The 23,653-nt window shown below is 35.5% G+C and overlaps 2 protein-coding genes and 1 non-coding gene across 3 annotated transcripts; 1 reads left to right on the top strand and 2 right to left on the bottom strand.

The window, feature by feature from the left end:
* Window positions 1-5,244: 5,244 nt before the first annotated feature.
* On the bottom strand, window positions 5,245-10,050 carry GSTd1 (glutathione S-transferase delta 1). Its single transcript, NM_001043718.1, is given in 7 exon segments — window positions 5,245-5,430; window positions 7,071-7,235; window positions 7,547-7,688; window positions 7,999-8,057; window positions 9,293-9,473; window positions 9,742-9,812; window positions 9,988-10,050. Coding segments are annotated over 5 exon segments (657 nt in total). The 5' UTR covers window positions 9,443-9,473; window positions 9,742-9,812; window positions 9,988-10,050; the 3' UTR covers window positions 5,245-5,289.
* Window positions 10,051-17,378: 7,328 nt separating this feature from the next.
* Window positions 17,379-17,542, top strand: LOC119628697 (U1 spliceosomal RNA). Its single transcript, XR_005244845.2, has one exon. It is a non-coding gene; the product is annotated as a U1 spliceosomal RNA (small nuclear RNA).
* Window positions 17,543-20,519: 2,977 nt separating this feature from the next.
* On the bottom strand, window positions 20,520-23,651 carry LOC101737832 (uncharacterized). The gene is made up of 5 exons (XM_004930576.5): window positions 22,410-23,651; window positions 21,978-22,289; window positions 21,778-21,893; window positions 21,226-21,310; window positions 20,520-20,860 (listed from the first exon to the last, which is right to left on the bottom strand). The coding sequence occupies exons 2-5, from the start codon at window positions 22,287-22,289 to the stop codon at window positions 20,564-20,566; spliced, it is 810 nt and encodes a 269-aa protein (XP_004930633.1). The 5' UTR covers window positions 22,410-23,651; the 3' UTR covers window positions 20,520-20,563.
* Between the last annotated feature and the right edge of the window lie 2 nt (window positions 23,652-23,653).

Below are 23,653 nucleotides of genomic sequence, written 5' to 3'. Positions count from 1 at the left end.
CGTTATTCCATGATACACATATGACAAATGTTTTGGTGGTGATATGTTTTTGTGATCATTCATCATCCTTATTTATAAACGAGGCAAGTATCTCTGCACCGGTCTGGTCGATGTCCTCATAATCGTAAGGTTTTAGAGCAATCTTCATCCTCTCGAACCATTTTCTCACATTATCATAAGAGCTAAGGTCATATTCAACTGCCTACAATGAAAGAAACAGTCAATGATTGAATGAATCTGAGGTTATTTGGATGTGGTTATTACCATTGTTATTTACTAACAAAATATGGTTAATTTCTGTCTGTTTAGAATACTTACATCTAAATTAGAGATGGTAACGACAATTGATAGATCAGCAATGGACATATTCTCTCCTGCCACGAAAGCGTGGCCTTCAAGGAAAATATTGAGCAATTCCAGGGCCTCATTTAATTTTTCTCCTTTTTCGTCGTCAAATGGTTCCCCTTTTATCAACATTGGCACCTATAAAATAATTGTTCGGTAGTAATAAAACATTTTCGCCGTGTATCAGAACTGTATGACCACGGAATAGATAAATAAGGTTGTATGACAGAACAAAAGTATGTAAGTAACAAAAAAATTCAGATCTTTTCCAGTGATTGTGGTTAACGGTTTCGAAAACGGTTATCTGCGTCGAATGGCGAGACCATACCACCATAACCTAGTGTGTTATGAGCTGGTGTACTCGTATTGCTATTTCTTTGGACTTCCAATTAACAACCACACGATCTTTTCTCCTTAACTAATAATTTTAATCCTTACCTTTTAAATTCTACTTTTACTACTACTTTATTTTGTCATCGATTGCAGGTTTAAAATAGTCGGCGGCTTGACTATGCTCCTGGCACACAAGAAGATAACCTATTAGTATTGAAATAAAGTAAAGTTAAACTTACATATAGATCTATCCATCTTCTTGATAAGGTACCAAGATCAAAGTTAAGCCTTTGATCGATTATCGCTCTTAAGCGCGGGTTCTTAGGGTACAACGCATCGTTCTTTCCATACGCATTTACCAAATAAGCTTGAATGGCTCGACTGAAAATCAAGGTGGACACAAATTTTGTTTTTGTCACTAAAATTTGCCGTTCTACTCATAATCGCAAAAAACAAGAATAGTAGTAGTATATTTTTAAATGATTCATACGCCAATTTTATTCAACCCTATTACAGATGGTTAGACAAGTCTATGCCCTTAAGGGGCTGTTAGACCTTAAAGCCTTAATAACACCTCCCATTTTACAGGTTGAGATCTCATATGTGCTACAAAATCCTTGTTTTACTCTTTAAAATAAAACCCATGATTGTTTCGCCGCAGAAACAGAGAGCACTGACATCTGTTCGTTTGGGCTTATCACAAATTTTTACTAATTAAATGCAGTAGTTAAATTGCATTATTAAGCGGCTACATTATTATGTAGGTTTGCTTCAAGTTCTCATTCGAAACCTAAACTCATTTAAAATTTAGAAAAATAGTATAGAGAAGAATAAATATCGCTTAATCGCATCCGTCAATCCTTCATTCATCAAATTATTAAGTCATAGTCACCTTTCCCATAGAATAAATCCATTGTCGTCCATAGTCGGTATGGTATGTTGAGGATTCATCTAAAAAATATCACGTTTATTGTTATTACATTAGACATAAATTACACTACATTAAAAAATTCAAATCTAATACCAAACCTGAAAGAATACGTAGGGCTGTTAATAATAATGTTATTAAAGCATGGTAAAAACTACTTAAGTTTAGTACAGAGACTTGAGAAATCCAAGCTTAATCAGCTTTACCTTAAGGTATTCCGGTGTTTTATGTTCATTGTCTAAAATGTTCACAGCTATCAACTCAAGTTCAACTCCCAAGACACTCGCTGTCAGCATGACGGCCCTGCATGGTGGCGACGGTGGAAGAAAATACAGTTTTATAGGCGCCACTAGCTTTTTGGGGCCTGCTGCCGATTCACTGGTAAATATAAAAAACAGTGAGTAATCTTAAAATACGTCTATATTACCCTATAGGTTGTTAAATTCGTTTTTTTTATGATTGAGTAATTACTGGTCGCATGGAGGCCTTTTCAGTTTCACAAGGACAGGTGGGCGAGCAAGGGTTCAGCCAGGAGGGGTGGGATTTGCTAATAGCTACCCGAGCGCCTCTAAGGGAGACCTAACAACTCAGCTGCTTCGCGAATTAGTCTACTACCAAATCGGAATCGCGACCCGCTTGGAAGATACGGTGAGATTTAAGTTAGGCTGCACGTCTAGTGTAAAAGTCAAACTAGTGTAAAACAATGCATTAGTATTTTAAATTAAAGATACTTCAAATGCTTAACTAAAATAAGTAGAACCATAAGAATCTCACCCTAAGCCGTTAATAAATAACAATATAGATGTTACGACCATGAAATCGTTCATATTTAAATGGAATCAGATATATTTTAAAAAGATATTAAGCAATGAACGTGCTTCAACAACACGCGCGAAGACTCTTGGGAATCATTAAACACAAATTAAAAATTATAGCAGTTTTATATCTAAGTTTTCTTGAATAAACTACTTAACTATCAGGTAACTATCAGGTAAGTAACATACAATTAATTTAATTGAAAAGCCACAGAGTATGGTCTAATTTGAAATTATGAACACGATATACACGATGAGCAATTCATTATAGGTTTTGGCCCTGGAGAAAGACAATAGCCCATCTCTTTCTGTCCTTCGAATCCTAAAGGCAACAGATGGATTTACTCAAGAATAGTCGACGTTGAAGTCTTCGTGGCCTAAAGGATAAGACTGCACTGCACTCGTATCTAGCGATGCACCGGTGTTCGAATCCCACAAGCGGAGAAAATTTTTTCTAATAAAATATGTACTTAACAAATGCTCACGATTGACTTCCACGGTGGAGGAATGACATCGTGTAATGTGTAAAAATCAAACCTACAAAATTATAATTTTCGTAATTACTGATGATACGCCCTCTTGAGTCTGCACGGGTAGGTACCACCACCCTGCCTATTTCTGCCGTGAAGCAGTAATGCGTTTCGGTTTGAAGGGTGGGGCAGCCGTTGTAACTATGCCTTAAAACTCATATCTCAAATTGGGTGGCGCATATACGTTGTAGAAGTCTATGGGCTCCAGTAACTACTTAACACCAGGTGGGCTGTGAGCTCGTCCACCTATCTAACCAATTAAAAAAAATGCCTATTTCTGCAGCTAATCAGCCATGCCTTCGCTGTTTGCCAACGACAGCGCCTACTTTGCGTCATCTAACTTCCCCTCTGCGGCCCTCGAGGATGCAGAACTATTGGACTTACTGCCCCAGTGGCTGGACCGATGGAGGGTCGCGGTCAACGTGGGGAAGACCGCAGCTATTCTCTTCAGTCCGGTCCGCACAACAGTCGTCCCGGGACAGTACAGTCTCCGAGACGCTAGTGTCGAGCTTAGATCTAGCATCCGGTACTTCGAGTCAATATTGACCAGAGTTTGAGGATAACCGCCTACAATTCAGCGTTGGTGCGTTGGTGGTCGGTGGCTGCTACGCGAGATTCCTCCTCCGGCCGGTGTTTGCTTCTGGGTTTCCGGTCAGGACTAAGTTCGGCATATATAAGACGTACGTCCGTTCCCCTATCACGTACGCATTTGCGGCCTGGTGTCACCTCATCCCGCGAATTATGCGGGAGAAGTTGCAGGTCCAGCAAAATTTGGCTCTTCACAGAATAGTAGGAGCAGGCCGTTACGTCAGAACTGACGTTAATCGCCCGGGATCTGGATGTGGAGTCGCTCGAGGAGTTGTACTCTTTGCACTTGTAATCTTTACGAGCGGGCTGACGTGAACCCCTCGAGCATCTCCAGAATACAGCTCCCTTGTACTCCAGACCACCTGAAGTCGAGCGCTACCAAGGGAGCTACTGGAACCCTCTGCTATGGAAAGATGGCTTAACCGGAATGATATGGGAGTGCTCATAATGAGTGCCCCCATGGGACTGAGCTGTCCATAGTCATCGTTACCCCACTTGTTGGGGTGTCCCCCTATGGAGACCAATTGCACCACACCCGTGGGTGGACCATTCCACTTGATCTATATAGTTTATAGTTAGTTTTCAGTAGTTGTAGATTAGTAGTTAGTTTAGCATGTAGAAAAAAATAAAACAACAGGCGACAGCATGGCCCAGGGGTTTATTGGCGCCGGGGGTCACTCCTGGCTCAAGCCAACTAATACGTTGTATAAGTATATATAAATGTAAATTGCGACTGATAGCACGCTGCGAACAGACCTCCCCCTATCTCACCCCTGCATCATGTCACCCCTGCCTAGGCCTGGAGTTCATGTCCGAGCAATGGGGATTGTGGGGATTGCCCCGAGGCCCACTTCATGCCCTAGCAAAGGAGCACGATGTCCCCTTCTTATCTTATCTGATCTGATTAGTGAAACAACCGTTCACACTATTGAATTGAGGCCTCGATCTCATGAATGTGGGATGACTCCATTCGCGCTTCTGTCTATGGACTCCGGAAACCATTACACACTGGTTGAGTTGTAGGCTCGTTCACTAATTTATAAGATGACAAAAAATACATGTAAAGAGATACATGAGAAACTCAGTAGGCTGTGACTATCGGTTAATTCGCTCGTCGAGCCCTACGTCGCAAGCGACGGGTTCGACGAGAACGGTGACCGGTGCTTGTGATACCTAAAAGCACCGATAATGGATCGGGAGGATCCGTAATGACGTGTTTTGGGCAATTAACATATTTGAGCATAGCCTAGTACTAAAAAACTGTGGAAGTTTCAGAGCCTGATGGTATATTGCAAATCCAACTTTGGGAACGCAAACGAAACCAGAGATTCAAAATAGTAGAGATGGATATTTAATAGCAAACAGTGCAACTCCATATAAAACTCGCCTCTGACCGCAGTTAAATTCACGTAAGATATAATGCAATAATTGTCGTTTTATTTTCATTACAGTGTTCTGAAAAAATATCATATCATCGTGCTCGCTTTAATTAATAATTGATGAAGCACCTCACAGCAATTATGAACTATTTTCCAGAATTAAACACTTCAGTTTGTTTTTTACTAACGCAGTGGAAGCTGGTTTTCTTAAAATAACGAAAGTGTTTATAATCGTATTGAGGTGTAAGTAAAATATTATTAGAAACAAAATGTCTGTATTAAACGAATAAGACAAATAAAGCTTGATATTTTTTTTTATATTTATAATGATACATAAATGTGCTTTTGTCTGATATTTAATTTTTTTATAATTATTCCTTCTTCAAGAAAGAAGCCAGCATTTTTGCTCCGGTCACGTCGATTTCGTCATAGCCGTAGGGCTCCAGCATTTTCTTTGTTCTCTCGAACCATTTGGCAATATTTTCGTGGCTGCTGAAGTCGTAACCAAATGCCTGCAATGACAATAATTATATATTATTTAACAATTAATATTAAATATATTTTTTAAACTGCATTAAATTTATCGTAAATTAAATATATCAAATACTAGCTGACCCGGCAGACTTCGTAGTGCCTCAATCGATAAATAAAAGACATAAAGCTTTTGTATACAATAAACTTAAAACAAACAAAAGGAATCCGTCCGACGGGGGACACATCAAAGAAAAACAAAATTGTTATTTTTATTTAATTCCAAGCGTTTTCATATTCATCCACCGTTTAAACCTTCTCTGGACTTCCACAAACAATTCAAGACCAAAATTAGCCAAATCGGTCCAGCCATTTTCGTTCGAATTTTCGATTTTTTTCGTTCGAATCAAAATCATCAGACCCCATTTCTCCTTGGCTATATTGTTTGTGTTTACACGATTTATATTAGCTTCACTTGTATGTATGTTTGTATGTTTGTAACTGACTCCTTTAGACGCGATTTTGACCCACTTTAAACGGTCAGATTTCATTAAAACTCTGTAGATTTATCGATGACAAATCAATATTAAAAAAAAATTGAATACAAAAATTTAAATTCAACAAAAAAAGTGTGTGTGTCCGCTCCGACGCACGACTGGAGTTTACTGGATATAAAAAATTAAACGAAACAATACGAGAAATAGTTCTATATTACGACAACACGATACACTACAGATTATTAACAAATTAACGAGACACAAAACAAACGACTAACAAATATATGAAAATACAATAATGAGAGAAACGCGCGATCAGTACGAGGCTTTGTGGCGGACTGCCGGCGCAGCAGCCCGGCGTCACCTGCGATAACGCGGCCGCGCGTTGGCTCCTGATTGGCGCGCGCACGCATCACGCAATCAGGAGCCAATCAGGCGCATAACGCATTTCGTGTGACATGCTAGTACGATTTTGGTCCCCATAATTTTCATACCCCGGGCCTATATATGTAAATCGATTCTAAAGGAGTAAACTCCAATAAACTCCAAAAATGGAAAATAAATAATAGTTTAAAAAAACTAAAAAACACGCTTTATATAAAATTCAACTAAAAAATAGAAAATAAATTTTAATAATTTTAAATTGAAAATAGTGAAAAAATGTATATATTTTATTGTAAAAAAAGCGTAGGGTGCTTGGTGTTATTTTTAACCAATTCACTGGTAGCCTAAGGGGCTATTCCAGATTCGCGCGGACGGGTGGGTGAGCTCGCGGACTCAACCTGAGAGAAGATGCAAACACTAGTCCTAGCAAGAGCAGTTCTTCGCAAAATCTACCGCCAGATCTTGTTCGCGATCCACTCAAAAGATCCGGCGAGAAACTCAGTGGGTAGTGTCTATGGTGTTTGGGCTTATATGACAGTCGAACAACAAAAGGATCCTTCTTTTTTTACCACAATCTATCTCTGTTCAATTCTGATACAGTTTGTTTCGTATTAATTTTTACGAAGCAGATCTTTGTCGTATCCTATACTATTTATAGTAAGGCATTGACGTACCTCTGCCCCTACCATTACTGATGTCTATTGATGTAAATCATGTATCAGGTTTGTCTCTTTTCTAAGAACAAAACCATCCATCTGAAACTCATGCACCTTCAAGATCAAACTAATAGTTAGACTTACATCGATATTAGTGATTGTAACAACAATAGTGATATCCGCCACAGTCATGTTTTCTCCGGCTACGAAGGGACGACCGTCCAGGAACGTGTTCAACCAACCTAGTGCTTCGTCGAATTTGTCGGCTTTCTCCTGATCGTAAGCTTCCCCTCGAAACAGGATAGGTGTCTTTAAATAAAAATCACTTAACATGACTACGAAAATGGAGATAGATTTAATACTATTTATTTATGACTATTAAAAAAAACAACCCTGTGTACTTAATGAGAGTTTTTTAACGTTCTCGATAGCGTAAAAGTTAACTCAAATTTGTATGGAATTGGCCCCTTTGCTTTCGTAAATTTGCTTTTACTGAAGATATGGATCAACGATTGTTGAAGGTAAGTCGGGATAAAGTGGTATGTTATCTATAAATTGACTTATGACTATGTATTGCTAAATACTAAATTATTGCTTATTGTAATGTTATTATAACTTACGTATAAATTAAGATATCTCAGGTACAAAGTGCCAAGATCAAAATTCAACCGCTGGTCGATAATGGCACGTTGGCGAGGATTCTTGGGATAAAGAGAATCGTCTTTGCCGTATGCATTGACCAGATAGGTTTGAATAGCCCGACTGAAAAAAATAATAATTTCAAAATTAGAATATTAATGCCATTTAAGTTGCTCAATTAAGAAAGTTAAGTTAGTTAAGCGGTTACTGGAACCCATAGACATCTGCAAAGTAAATACCGCCACCTACCTTGAGACATGAGTTCTAAGGTCTCAGTTTTTACAGTGCAACGGCTGCCTCACCATTCAAACTGAAACGCATTACTGCTTCACGGCAGAAATAGGCAGGGTGGTGGTACCTACCCTTGCGGACTCACAATACGTCCTACCACTAGTAAAAAACGCGTACATGATTTTCATGATGAAATAAATACCTTTCCCAAAGAATGAATCCGTTGTCATCCATAGTCGGGATTGTGTGCTGAGGATTCATCTGAAATTGAAAAAAAAAATTCATTACACAAGTTACACTAAGAAAATACAATTAATAGGTACTTTCCAAGGACTTCGGCTGTAGTCGTATCCATATCTGTAAGACGCCTTAAAAACCAGACGATCTTAATAAAAATAGTCTATTTGTCAATTAACAAAAGATACATTTGGGTATGCGACTCGGCCTATTTAACAACGACAATCTTCTATTCTATCCTATTAAATACTGGTGGTAAAACAATTTTGCGTGTGTAAGCATCAACGCCCATATTTCTCCTCCGAATAAATTATGCATCTGGTTTGAGGTGTAGGACAGACATCGTACAATTGCTATTAAGACAGCCTTATATCTATCTCATGGTGGGATATTGTAGTTGTGATATATATGGTCAAGACAAACCTTCCAGGAGGGTCGTGAACTTTTCTACCCAACATTATGCCGTTACATTTTAAACAATCCTGGAGCCGTTGCTAATTTTCTAAGTAATTCTATTAATCTGTCTTATTAGGTCGACCTTGGGTCTCAGACTATGCGGAAGAGTCCTCATTGTAGTGTCTGTTAATTCTATTAACTCTACAAGAATATCTCAATATAGAATACAGGATTTTTTTACAGATGCCTGAATTTCGTTAACGACATTTTCAAGATAGCTTTCTATATACACAAGCTCTGAACAATAACATTCGAATTTCATCCGCTCGGGGGAAGATTTTTTTAAGGGATTTTATGACCTGGTATCTAAGACCTTTAGGTCAAGTTTTATTTTAATTTATATTCTTTTTTATGAAAAATGATATTATGAAGTGAAAATAAATGAAATGAGATGAGATGATATGGTATGAAATATAATCTCAGTAAAATGGTGGTCATTTACAGAAATTTTTTCAGTGGACTTTTTGTAGGATTCCTAGAAATTACGTCCAGTGGCTTTGTTTTATTTTACGACATCTGTGCACTTTCATAGATACTAAATAGATAATAAACCACCGTTATTACTCATTTAAACCTGAAGAAACACTAATTAAACAAAATAAAACAAATCACACAACTTCACTCCTCGCGCTCCCGCCAAAAAGTCCTCGGGGGAAGATATTCCATTTGTTATCCTCAAAAGTACTATCGTGCATTGAGGAAGTGTACTGTAAAATACTGTCTTATTGTTAAGGTACCTTTATTGTTCTTCTTTTGTAGTTTTACAGGATTCGGCTGCGTCAAAAAATGGTCACAAATATTACCTTGAGGTATTCCGGTGTCATGTGCTCCCCGTTCATGATATTAGTGGTGATAAGGTGCAGGTCTAATTCCAATACTCTGGCCGTCATCATAACAGCACGACAAGGCGGTGACGGAGGCAAGTAGTACAGCTTTATCGGCTGCACGGGCATTTTTCCGCTCTTGGACCGAGCTGCCGCGTTGCTGCAAACATGACGTAAGGCGCTTTTTAGTTCTCTCAACTTTAGTAAGCATTATAACATTTTTCAATGATTTCCCATTGTATAGGTTTAAGTTATAATTAGAAAATAGTGTTTCTTAAGGAAGATAATAAATATTAGTAGTTAGTATGACACTATTACACTTGTCTGGCTAGGTTCGTAACGTAGCGTAATGTTTCGTATCCAAAACACCAATGTTAATCAATGTCATTTAAGCTAACCTGCCACCATCGCATAAAATTTGAACTTACCCAAAAATATTAGAGAAAAGAAATAAAATAAAAAATCTTGATTTGAAATTCATTTTCCCGTTTCCTTTGTTCTATAATCAAAATCATATAATAGATTTTCATGAATATTTTCAAGAAAATTAGGTGAAACACCTAAAACTAAGGGAGGAAATAACAGAAATTTATAATCAAATAATTATTATACCGTTATAAAAATATAATCTTTTTTTAATCCATAGTTTTCTAACTATCCCAAGTCCAACTCACTTCTGAATTTTCTCCGCGATAGTTTTGTCCATACATTGACCCAGTTTGAAAATCGAAACGCTGATGGTTTTACAGAAAACAATAACACGGCACGAGATACGTCTGAGACCTAAAATAAACCCTGACTCGAAAACAAAAGGCTCAAATTAGCTAGCACCTCAGTTAAAGAACCACTAAAGCGAGTTGTCGTCCACCAGTGTGCAGCAAAACATTGGTTATGAACAAAGTGATGGAGGTTAAATAATATAAGCGTTGTTTGATCGCCAGCGCTATGGTAACACACGGCAACGCTTGGCTTGGTCGGTAATATAGTAACTGCAGAGTCACTGTAATATAATGAAACTACGAGTGTTCTATGGAAAATTATATCGATTAATGTTGCAGTTTTACCAGAACTATATGCCGTTCGCATAGAATCTAGAATGGCCGTTTAAATTTTTATTGTTAGTTTGTACTGGTGGTGGACCTCTTGTGAGTCCGCACGGGTAAGTACCACCGCCCTGCTTATTTCTGCCGTGAAGCAGTAATGCGTTTCGGTTTGAAGGGTGGGGCAGCCGTTGTAACTATACTTGAGACCTTAGAACTTATATCTCAAAGTGGGTGGCGCATTTACGTTTTAAATGTCTATGGGCTCCAGAAACCACTTAACGACCAGGGGATCTTTGAGCTCGTCCACACATATAAGCAATAAAAGAAATAAAATAAAAATATCAAAGTGTTGTGGTGTGTTTAATTTGTTGGCAATAGAATATATTATTTTGAGGCCGCATAAATAGACTATATTCCCGCTTATTTCTGTTACGAACCAGTCATATGTTCCGATTTAGTGTATATCAACACTAAGGCGTTAATACGCTTCCAGTTTGAGTCACGACAGTCGTTATTACAATAGAGTACAATTAAACCTCATAACTCAGTCTGCAGCGACACTTAGATTTCGATGCCTTCAAATAACGGTAACATAAAGCGATCTACAAGTTGGTTTGCTGATCTAAATTGAAACATCTCTTAACTAGTAGGTCTTGTGTTACCATAAGCGCATTTTAAAAATTCTAACTTTTATTAACCACAAAAATTGCAAATAATAAAATAATTTTGTGTTTATTCTAAACGCAATTCTAGTTTGAATTTAATCACCGTTGTAGTAAACAACATTAGCTTAGTTTAATACGATACTTAAATAGTACCAATCGTGAGCATTTGTGACTATTATTATAATGTTCAGTTTCTGGTGAAACTTGCCTGTTTCTGCCGTGAAACAGTAGTGCGTTTCGGTTTGAAATGTGGGGTAGCCGCTGTCTAAGCTGAGAAGGGACTCGACGAGTAAATTAACCCATAGACACAGCCCACTGAGTTTCTCGCCGGATCTTCTCAGTGGGTCGCGTTTTCGATCCGGTGGTAGATTCTGCAAAGCACTATTCTTGCTAGGGCCAGTGTTAGCAACAGTCCCGGCTTGAGCCCCGCGAGCTCGTCTACTATTTCGGTGAATCTAGAATAACCCCTCGAGGTTAATAGAATAGATAGGAAAAAAGGATTATCTGTATATATTTAAACGTACCTATATAAGTATATATGTAAGTCTCTGGTACGCGTAACACAGCGAATTCTAATTTGGGACCGGATGACGGTGCGGGGTTTGTTCGCAGTTATTATTATTTTTATCTAAAAACATGATAATATTAGTTACTGTTGATCAATTTTGTATTCATTGCTAAAACAGAAAATATTTTTAACAAAATACTATTGCTTGCTATTTGAGCAAACTTCTTGACATATCTAGAACAACATACTTTCTTAAACTTCTTATAGTTGAATACAAAATTATTATCATTAGACATTGAACACCTGTGTACTTAATAATATAGCGAAGTTGACACACTTTCTTTGTGACATTAATGCAATGAATAATAAAATTGAAAATATTCTTTGTTCTAGTACTAAGTACGTTATTATTGTGTTCTAATTGAAATAAGTAGGTGGAAGCGCAATATTAGGCGAGTTTCTGTACTACCGAATTGGTAGCCAAGTCCTATGCGGCTGCCATTGTCGAAGTCCAAATCAAATTATTTATTCGATCTTTTCTGCTAAAATTAGTCGTGAAATCGTAAAATCACTTTTTATTATTATTATTTTATAGCTTAGATGGGTGGACGAGCTCACAGACCATCCAGTGTTAAGTGGTTACTGGAGATCATAGACATCCACAACGTAAATGCGTCACCCACATTTGAGACATACGTTCTAAGGTCTCAAGTATAGTTACAACGGGTGCCCCACCCTTCAAACCGAAACGCATTACTGCTTCACGGCAGAAATAGGCAGGGTGGTGGTACCCACCCGCGCGGACTCACAAGAGGTCCTACCACCAGTAAAAAACAAAAGTTTTAAAACAAAAGACACATTGCTACCCGATAAAAAGGGATAAACTGCTCTTAATACTATAAAACGTCATGTGGAATTTCTGCAAATTAAAATATCGCTCAACACGAATGCACCGGACGTCTTATCCGATAGGCCGCGACGACTTCAAAACATTTATGATACATTTAATGTATTATTACGTACATTAAATGTCTCATAAATGTATTATATTTTAGATTATTATAATGCCATGAACTATCCGGGCATGACACATGTACACGGAAAGAACTTCAGTGACGTCATTAAAGACTAAGGAAAATAATAAACATCTCGCAGAACATTTCTTAGTATTTACTAGCTGAGTCTCGCGATGTTACCCGCAGTTATTGTCGTACCGCGGGAAACGCCGCGGGGCGAAGCTAGTAAAAAAAAAAGTAAAAGCTTAAGTTACTCCTTATATCATCAGATACCTATCAATGAAAGTCCCGTCAAAATCGGTCCAGCCGTTCCAGAGATTAGCCGGAACAAACAGACAGACAGACAAAAATAAAAAATAAAATTATTTTGGTATGTGTACTGTGTATAGGTACTTACGCGTTTAGTAAAAAGTGGTTATTTTATTATTACAAACAGACCCTCTAATTTTATTTATTTATTTTTTATATATATTATTATAAGTTATCCAAATCGTACTTCAAAAATATTAGTTATTGATCGAGGGATAATCAATTGGTACCGCTAAATAGATACCTACTGCACAATTACATTTAATGAAGATATTTTGCCCTTGTCAGGGTTGCCACCTGGCTACCAGGCGGGATTCGCCTGGATTGTTCCGGAGCTAGAGAAAAAGTACTAGGTCACGGATTTGCCGAAGACGATTACGTATATTGATTGTGCTGAAGTAGAACTCTCAATACTATTGGCTGTCTCAAACCAGAATACTGAGGAAGCGTTAATAGGGAAAACGTTTTCTAAGGGTAATCGGGGTTATCAGGTGCAGAGGATTCATAGATTAACAAAAGACGTGAATTTACTTCATAAACTACTAAACATAAACATTATTAAACACAAAAATAAACCTTATCATTTATTGTTACATATTATTATGTACATTGGAAAACTAGCGGCGCAGAATCTTTAAACAAATAAAATACTAAGCACGTATTTACATTCCGTTTATTTGATAAAATTTTACGGTTTCCATATATTCCCTAGCTATTTCCTTACATATTTCATAATGCAAATTATAATTTCTTATACATGCTTACTAGAACTAGCTTACAATACGTGTGTGAATATAAATGCAAATTTCAAGTTTCGCTGTAACATTTTCACAAAATAGAACAGGAAATTATGTTAATAGTTAGGTCCGTGATCGCCATTCAAACGAATTGCTATTTTGGCTTAATAGGTTTTCAGACTAAGCTATTTATAACTAGGAAATATTCCAATTAACTTTGTGTCTTTATGTACTTATATCAGTGTTCATAACATGTATTTATAAAGTACATAGTTATGTTATAATGTACTTTTAATATAAACCTACGTCATCATTTATAGACGGTTCATACTGTTAATGTATTTTTAGTATTACAGTGCTCTTAAATTCATTGTGTATAGACTATGTTGAAAATTCGACCAGTTTCAATTCAATGGCATTTGTCTTAACGGTTACATTTTAAAGTACATATTGTAAATGGAAGCTTTGGAATGATCTAGATCATAAATAAGTTTTATTCTTTTCTTTTTAGAAGTAGTATTAAAAGTAAAAAGTTTACGTCGAGTCATAAAAATAAAGTAGTAGAAGTATCGAACGACTTAGAGACTTCAAATTAAAAAAAGTAAAAAAAAGTATCAAAATGACATTCTCTTCAAATAAATCTTCGAACCGAAATTATCCCCTAATGAAAAAACATGCACATGCACATTTTCGATGCACTTCAGTTTTTAATATATCTATATTTTTTAAATGATTCGTCGTTAAATTTCATCTTTAATACATAATAATATTATTATGTTAGCAATATTACCCAATCAAAATTAGTGTTAGGTTTACATATGAACAAATACAGACTATATATTTTTACATTTCTTTATAATTTTTCATTTCTTTTTTGCAAATTGGTCCAGAACAGCGAAAATAAGAGTAATTATTTTTTAATGTTCATGTAAGTTAAGTTGAGGTTAAGTATGAATCTTTCAAAATGTGATTTAAATTACTTATTCTGTTAATAATTTGGAATTTGGCTTAAACAAAATCCTTTGGTTTTTTTTTATCATGAAAAATACACAACAGATGCAATTAACATTTCACATTTAAGAAATAACTTGCGCTAATTACAATGTGATGCTTCAATGATAAATAATTGATTGAAATAATTAATGACAAATATTTTTTGTTTTAATTAAAATTCATAGATCCAAATGAAACTCATACTGTATTTGTGTATGCATATTTAACAATGACATGTTATTTATAACAATTACAAGCTTACAAGAGGTTATCAACTGATATGGCACTCTGCCTTTGTAAAATAACACACGTTTACTGCATGCAAGGTCACAATATCGGCATTAAATAATACATTCAAATTGATATGCACTAATCATAATACATAGAAGATTTATGGTTACTTTGGAAAAACGAAATATATTTTGTTTTGAAAATAACAAATTTGCACTAACAAAATAGATTGCGTTCGAAAATGTGTGCAAAAAAATTAATTAAAATAATCTTTGGGTCTTTAAAATTGCTGAATAGATTTTTTGAACACATCCACATTTTTAAAACACTTCACTTATCATCAAGAACTTCAACAGTAGAGGCGCTGCTCGCATTGTCGTGATCTTTTTCTTTGTTCTCGTCTATACTATTTCGAGATTCATCCTGAGCATCCTTGCTTGAATTCACGTCAGAAACGTCAGTTTTTAATGTTCTAATCCTTTCATTGTTCGTCTCCTCAGCCACAGGCTCACTTTGAGTTATTTTAACTCTTTTACATTTAATATTGCCCATTTTACAAAACTTTTACGCTTTGGTTTATAACCAGTTTATTTAATAATATAACCGTATTAATTAATTTCGATAAGTACTGCACGAGATAAGACCACTCCCAAACAAAGTGAAAGCGAAACTGCACTTGGCAGTGTGGCAGCAAACAAACTCGATTACTCAGTATAAATATAACCGTTTATAATTGCAAGATAAGGCGACAATGACACATCGCCCGCGCGTACACATTGACCGGATGTCTGGATGTCATTTACATAAATACGAATGCTTTGATATTAATTATAATATTCCGTAAATGAATCCAACCCAACCAATAAGCGTTCCCCTTGTGCAACTCCAATTTAATAAGGAAAACTGTAAATGTTTCCTTCGTGAATAAAATTACTGGATTCCAATAGCGTCTGTCGAATCAATTCTAGTTACAGAAGTAAAACGAGTTAGGCTTCAAATAAGTTTGAATTCCACTCACTGCTTCTATCTAAATTCGATTTAACTAACAACTCGGTTTTCTTATAAATTATAAAACATTGAGTCACGGCGATGATTCGTTCCTCAACAAAGCGCTTCATGTCTATTTTTAAACCACAGTCAAACTCAAACAAAACGTGGATCATTCTTACAATAAAGGACCTTAATTCGCATCAATTCATGTCAATGATGTCATACAACAAATATTTTTAAGATGATTTAATTTTCGTGTAGACGTATTTCGAAAGAATCCAGCTTACGTTGAACTGAAAATCTATTTATGAACCGACAAATGCAGACATTTTACTTTATTTAATTTGATTAATTCTTTATCGTATATAAGATATTGAATATATAACTATAGAATCTATTTAAATAGAACGCAAAGAGATGTAATAGCTTCTTGTACATCAGAAGTAACGTAGATAATGAAGTAGTATCTTCAAGGAGGGAAATCCTTACAAATGTTCACGATTGACTTCCACGGTGAAGGAATAGCATCGTGTAATAGAAATCAAACCCGCAAAATTATAATTTGCGTAATTACTGGTGGTAGGACCTCTTGTGAGTCCGCGCGGATAGGTACCACCACCCTGCCTATTTTCTGCCGTGAAGCAGTAATGCGTTTCGGTTTGAAGGGTGGGGCAGCCGTTGTAACTATACTGAGACCCTTAGAACTTAATCTCAAGGTGAGTGGCGCATTTACGTTGTAGATGTCTATGGGCTCCAGTAACCACTTAAAACACCAGGTAAAAAAAAATATTCAAATTCAGTATACAAGAAAATATTGATTTAAATCCTTCTGTTAAACATTTATAGGGAAGTTATGAACGTTTAGAAATTGTTAATTTAATCAATTTAAAATATTCGAGATATTTAAATGACTGCAGAATACCGACCATTAAGTACCATTAGATAGATAAAATTAAACATATTTGTTTAATATCTCCGTAAGTACTTGTTGAGCTACTAAATTTTGTTAAATAATTGATCATATATAATAAAATATTATGTTTTTTTATAGTTTTTTTTTATTGCTTAGATTGGTGGACGAGCTCACAGCCCACATGGTGTTAAATGATTACTGGAGCCCATAGACATCTACGTAAATGCGCCACCCACCTTGAGATTAAGTTCTAAGGTCTCAGTATAGTTACAACGGCTGCCCCACCCTTCAAACCGAAACGCATTACTGCTTCACGGCAGAAATAGGCAGGGTGGTGGTACCTATCCGCACGGACTCACAAGAGGTCCTACCACCATACCACACACTACTACCATTTACTGTTGTAAACATATTAAAATGAAAATATCACGAAACCGATATTGATTTCATTACAAACATTTATTTGAGCACCATCTATGGTACCTTGAAAATTTGTGAGAGTGAACAATTATCCGAACATTGTATAGAAATGAACCCTTGTACTAGCAGAACCGTGGGGAGTCACAAGATGTCGCTCCCCAGTTTTTCGCACTAAACTGAATCGCGATGACGAGATGCGCACATCGTTAATCACATCCTTCAACTGTAAAGTTTGAGAGCATACTTACCTGGCGTAGGGGATACCGTGATCATGTAGGCGGTTCCCCCAGGGCGAGACCATGCCATAGCACTGCCGGTGAGGTTGACCCCTGTGATTACCCCTAATGTGGGTAACTCGGACGCGTAATTTTTGGTAGTGGAGACTGCGTTCGCGCTGTCTCCTATCCTAAAACTATATCATTAACTGGTCATATTATAAGAGATCGTAATAGACTTGCGCAAAACATCACTTCCCAATGTAATGTGATATGACATCACTTTTACAGATAGGTGATATTACTCGAAAACATTACACATCACTCTTAACATTACTCGGTGCGTTCAAAGTGATGTGTATAAACACATCACTTAGGTAATGATTCGGGTGTATAGATACAATGTATTCGTCGTCACAGTATCTATTGAACGCACCGAGTAATGTTAAGAGTGATGTGTAATGTTTTCATCAATCATTACCTAAGTGATGTGTATAAACACATCACTTAGGTAATGATTCGGGTGTGTCATTACAGTAGTGTATTACTTGAAAGATTGACTTACTTAATAATATAATAATTTTATTTTTTACTTAATATAATTTATTGTGGGATGAACGGATTTCATATGGCGACTTAGACTGCAAATTGAGCTCAACAATAATGTTAATATACGAGAGCAGTAGATGCATTGTTTCGGCGCGATATCCTCAAAGTGCATCCAAGGAGGACTGTACTTTCATTTAGACGCCGTTATTTCTTTCACTTATTAAACACGCATTAAAACAAATAATAAAACTATCTTCAAACAAGTGCTTAAGTAATTCAAATCAAACACAAAAATTAATATGAAATATTACTAAACAATTACGAGCGACTAGCGATTTTACAAAAGTTGCGAATAAAAAATTAAGTAAGTACTTGCGGGGAGCTACCGGCTGGCCGCATGAAAAATATAAACACAAATACCTATATTAAAATTCAGACGTACCATAGGTATAAAAAATGTGTGCGTGTACTAGTGTACACACGTAAGAAGTGAAACTTATTTATGGCCTTATTTTTCGAAAAATGATCTACATGCAACTTTCTAGAAATTGGTTAAATAAAGTTAAATTAGATAAAGTTTAAACAAAAGGATTTTATTATCATAGACATGAATACAAAAAAGTTAAATTAGATAAAGTTTAAACAAAAGGATTTTATTATCATAGACATGAATACAAAACAGATGGCGCGTAACGGAAAAATGTGACGCGTAACCGAAAAACGTGACGGTAAATTTTTTTCCAACGCCGATAAGGAAGTTTCACTTCAAAAATGTACCTAGCGGCCAGGACATACGGTTCAAAATCACTAGGAATAATTCCGTGTCGCTTGCTCATTTATTTTGCGTCGATCGGTCTGTCTCGCTCGCTCGGTTCCGTTCGTGTATTAAGCAACATTACACGACAAAGAAAGAAACATGTTGGGTGATAGTGTGATGTTTGTTTCCTTCGCGTAATGTGTGATGTTGCATTACATCGTAGAGTAATATTACCCGAGTAATATCACTCGCATTACTTACACATGTCTAGATCGTAACGTATAGTAAAAAATGTTTGCTTTTGAAAGCAATCCCTGAGGGAGAAATTTAAAGAAATTAAAGTTCTCACTATGCCATCCCAGTACATTTTTGAAACTTTGATGTATGTTCGTAAACATATTGAGGAGTTTCCTAAAAAGTCGGACATACATAATAGAAATACTAGGAACAAACACAAGCTTGTTGTGCCGATGAGTAGGTTACATAAGATACGAAATTCATTCGGATGTTTGTCTGTGCGCCTGTACAACAAAATCCCACAAGATGTTCAGAACCTACATATATATAGGTTTAAGAAAACTATTAAAGAACATCTGTGCAATAAAGCTTACTATAAAGTCAATGATTATCTAGAAGATTGCACAAAGTTGGAATGAGTTGCTCGCTCCGGGCATTTCAATATTGTAGTAATTGTTACGTTATAATACTCATTGTAAAAAATTCATATCTAAAAAAAAAACTAATATTAAAAAATAAATAAATAATAATTTCATATTAAAAAAAAAAAAAACTCATGCCCGCTGAGTTTCTTGCCAATTCTTCTCAGGACGGAGGCTAGTTCTTGTGAATTGGCGGTAGTTCTTTTGACGTTCAACAAGTATGTACTTTCATTTATGTTGAATAAATTTTTTTTGATTTGATTTGATTTGCAAACAGCTGATCTGATGGTGAACGGTTATGTACGCTTTTTAAAATATATATTATTAAAAGTGTAACCCGACCACTAAGACGACAGCTTATTGTAAAAGAAATCGATGTCTTGAAAGTACTTGCACCCCAACTATCTTACTTTGATTGTAAAGTAATAGAAAACTACCCTAAAGTGTTAACATCAATTTTATCGAGTATCATCACAATTTATGATTTATGTATGAATGAATGAATTTGAGGGGTACATTTTTTTAGGCAACCATACAATAGCTTGCACCTGCCTATCGGGACGAAACCTCGCCCCTATATTGGTCTACCTTGTCGTAGCCAGGGAACTAAACTTTACGTTTAGCGGAACCTTAACGCCGCGCCGCTTCCAAGTTCTATACGAAGGTTATTGCCAGGTCGAAGTCAGAGCACGAATTGCGAGAATTGGCAAGGGATTGAAGATCTATCCCTCTGGGAGTCGTCCTTTTTGGTCACAGACCAAGAGTAAAAAAAAATTGTTTTATTGCCAGTTGTTGTGTTTTCATTATAAATAATAATATATATTATATGCTCCTCTGCCTACAGGAAAAACAAAAAAGGAGCTAATTAATTTAAAATATAAAAAAGTGAAAGTTGAAAAAAAATTAGCAAATGAATACCAATACCGATTTCGTATTCACAAAATTAATTGTAATTTACAACAATATAAACAGCATTAGCATTATGCTCTAAACAGGACGTGGAAATACAAATTAAGATGATTAAATAAAGTAGATGTTTTACGTATATGCGAGTGAGCTGAAATCAATTGATTCTTTCCACGTCATTATTGACTACTATTTTAAAAATGATGTGTAGCAAAGTACATTAAGTATTTGGAAATATTATGAATAAGTTATCATCAAAGGTAAGTATAGGAAAAAGAAAAAAGTATCTCTATAGATTGAAACTCGTTTTTTTATTGAATAATTTTGACATCATAAGCATTATAAATTATAAATGGCACGACGACTTCTCACATTATTCAAATTAGTGACTTTCTGAATCTTTTGATATTTATCAATAGCATTCTTCACAAAATCAGCAGCTGTACTAATTTTCTCCAAGCGTTCCGGTGTCATGAGAGATCTCATCTCTTCGTGGATAGGTCCGATGCCGTGGAACGTTAAAGTGCAGAGGTTGGTGTAAGAACAAACTCCAAGAGTTAGAATGGAACCGAGCAATAAAACAAAAATACTGCTAAATACCCAATTCAAGGTTCTGCCCAGAGCATACACGATTGTCTGTAAAGAATATCAATGTACAAATCACTACATAGTATAAAACAAAGTCGCTTTCTCTGTCCCTATATCCCTGTGTATGCTTAAATCTTTAAAACTACTCAACGGTTTTTAATGCGGTTTTTTTTAATAGATAGAGTGATTAAAGTGGAAGGTTTATATGTATAATAACATCCATTAAATAGTGGAGAAATCAATAATAAATTACAGTTTCCGAAGCGAGGCGAAGGCGGGTCACTAGTTATTTAATAAGACTTGTTTGATATATTTTACATCGCAAAGGCTTATTTTACTATGACTTTTACAAAGTACTCATGACTAAATTTAAGATATGGACTCAAAATAAGCAATATGGAAGGTTTACTTACCCTAGCATTAGGAAGTTGACCCCAAACTAAACCTAAAGAAGAAGTATCCGGCTCCGTCAAGTAGTTGTCGCGGTACAAATCATAACTAAAAAAAAAGAATTTATTAAAAAAACATACGTTTAACATCAAAATATTCATTCTACAAAATTTAGCAAACACTGCGATCACCGCACCAGGCAAAGCCTATATCGTGGGAGTGTGAAAATTTTATTATGGATTCATTCAGATAATGTGAAGAAAAAAAGGAGGGTAATAAACTCACACCAGTCTGTATGAATGTTGGCGTGAACAATATTGTACAATAAAATAATAGTGTGTGCAGAAAACATATTACTATTTTATGTTTTGCTCGAATTATGTGATTTGTAAATAATAAATAGAAAAATCAGAAATAAAATAAAATGAAATTTTAAATTAAAATGTATAAAGTTCTAAATTTTGTTGAAACTAGAAAAAGTATTTCCTTGCTATTACTGAATTGCTGTTACAAATTAAAAAAGCAGCATTAAATATGCAAACAAAAATACAAATAGCTTAATAATGTTCACTTACTTGTTAGAAGATAAATAGCCTGTGTCATAATTATAACCGGGTGCATAAGGGACACCTGGGAAAGTTACTTCTGACTGGATCGGTTCAAAACCATAATTGGGCATTCCAATATTATCCTGAAATAATATTTAAAAAACACTTTAAGTATTCCCTGGATTATTGTAGAATTTGTGAAATAAAGGTTTTGTTGTCGTACTTACATTTCTATTAATATCAGTAGATGGCATAGGTTCATCAGCTAACATTCTATCTTGCTGAATAACGGGTCCAGTTGGTCTCACTGGTTCAATCCTTACTCTACCTTCATTTTTTTCTATCCTTTCATCAGCTTTGTACACTGGATGACTAATATCTTTAAGCTCATCTTTGAAAACAGCCTGACTTTCAAACCCTTCGTTGGATCGCTGATCAGTTTTAAAGACTTGTTTTTCTGAAGATCTATGTGATATAGGCAGTTCTGCTGCTATTGCGAAAACTATCAGTGCCGATAATATTATAATAGATTTAAACATCTGAAATAAAATGTTTTACTTAAATTAATGTTATACCAAGCAAAATACAACATATTTTTCAACAAATTATTTATATATGTTTTTAAACAAAGCGTGTCCATTTGAAAAATGTTAACTTACTTTGGAATCTGGACTTCCCCTTGACGAGTAATTCAAAGCACTGATGGTTCCTCATTTCTTACTCAAAGTATTTATACCTAATTCTGTTAGCGATAAGTCGGGGGTTGACTTCACTCAATCACTTATCTACAGGTATTCCTTCGCAAAAACTCCTATTATTTTCTAATATTGATAAGGATTCGTAAAACTATTGGAATGTCGGACGAAATTTCAAAACGTATTCTTCAATGTTACATCATAATGTTCTGTTAGATTGTTTAAATTATCTTAATATTATAATTAAAACTATTTTACTGTGTAGTCTAAAATTACCTAATTTAATTTCAATTTATTCGATAATTTCACTATGTCAACGATACGCGAAAACCGAAGAAAATACATACTATTTCAATAATTAATACTACTTTTACTGTTTTAGCTGGTGTTTTTACTATCGTTTATTTCTGACGCTTTGAATGCTTTACAGTTTTTGTGGTAAGGTGGTAGAAGCGGAGTCGTCAATCAAAATAAAAAATTCGAAATTTAACCGTAAAACAAATTTTTATTTTGTCTACGACTTGCCAAACAGTACGTAAAGTGTAAAAATTTTCTGAGCTTCAGAGGGTAAAAAAGTAGAATAATAATATATTATGTTGTGTTGTAGCTAATCCAAAGACTTACAATAACTTATTTAATTATTTCTGATACATATTTTATATACAATTCGAAACGAATGACCTACTGACCGCTTCGAAGAGTGAATAACTGGTCCGTTATACATACGTACGTATAAAATAAGTAGACATGAACATTATGAATAAATAGGTGAACTGTGAAGGACGGGTCGAAAATCAATACTACCGACAAACAATAAGGTATTGAAAAACGCAAAACAAATTTACGTTTCTTCATAATTTCAGCTTTTATGATATGAAATGATATGAAATGAAATGAAATGATTTACGTTTGATATTGATATTGATACGCCTATTTCCGCCGTGAAGCAGTAATGCGTTTCGGTTCGAAGGGTGCGGTAGCCGTTGTAACTATACCTGAGATCTTAGAACTTATATCTCGAGGTGGGTGGCGCATTTACGTTGTAGATGTCTATGGGCTCCAGTAACCACTTAACACCAGGTGGGCTGTGAGCTCGTCCATCCATCTAAGCAATAAAAAAATAATAATAACTAGCGGCCCGCTCCGGCTTCGCTCGGGTCTTTAACAAAACAAAAAAATTATAATATACCCACACACATTTCTGTGAG

The sequence above is a fragment of the Bombyx mori genome, chromosome 6, assembly GCF_030269925.1.
Source record: "Bombyx mori chromosome 6, ASM3026992v2".
NCBI classification, from domain to species: domain Eukaryota; kingdom Metazoa; phylum Arthropoda; class Insecta; order Lepidoptera; family Bombycidae; genus Bombyx; species Bombyx mori.
This window is presented reverse-complemented; position numbering and strand designations above follow the sequence as displayed.

Coding starts and splice junctions, on each gene's coding strand:
- LOC101737832 (XM_004930576.5), bottom strand. CDS start 22,289: ATGTTTAAATCTATTATAATATTATCGGCACTGATAGTTTTCGCAATA. Junction 21,894..21,977: donor CTACTGATATTAATAGAAAT/GTAAGTACGACA, acceptor ATATTATTTCAG/GATAATATTGGAATGCCCAA. Junction 21,311..21,777: donor GGCTATTTATCTTCTAACAA/GTAAGTGAACAT, acceptor CTTTTTTTTTAG/TTATGATTTGTACCGCGACA.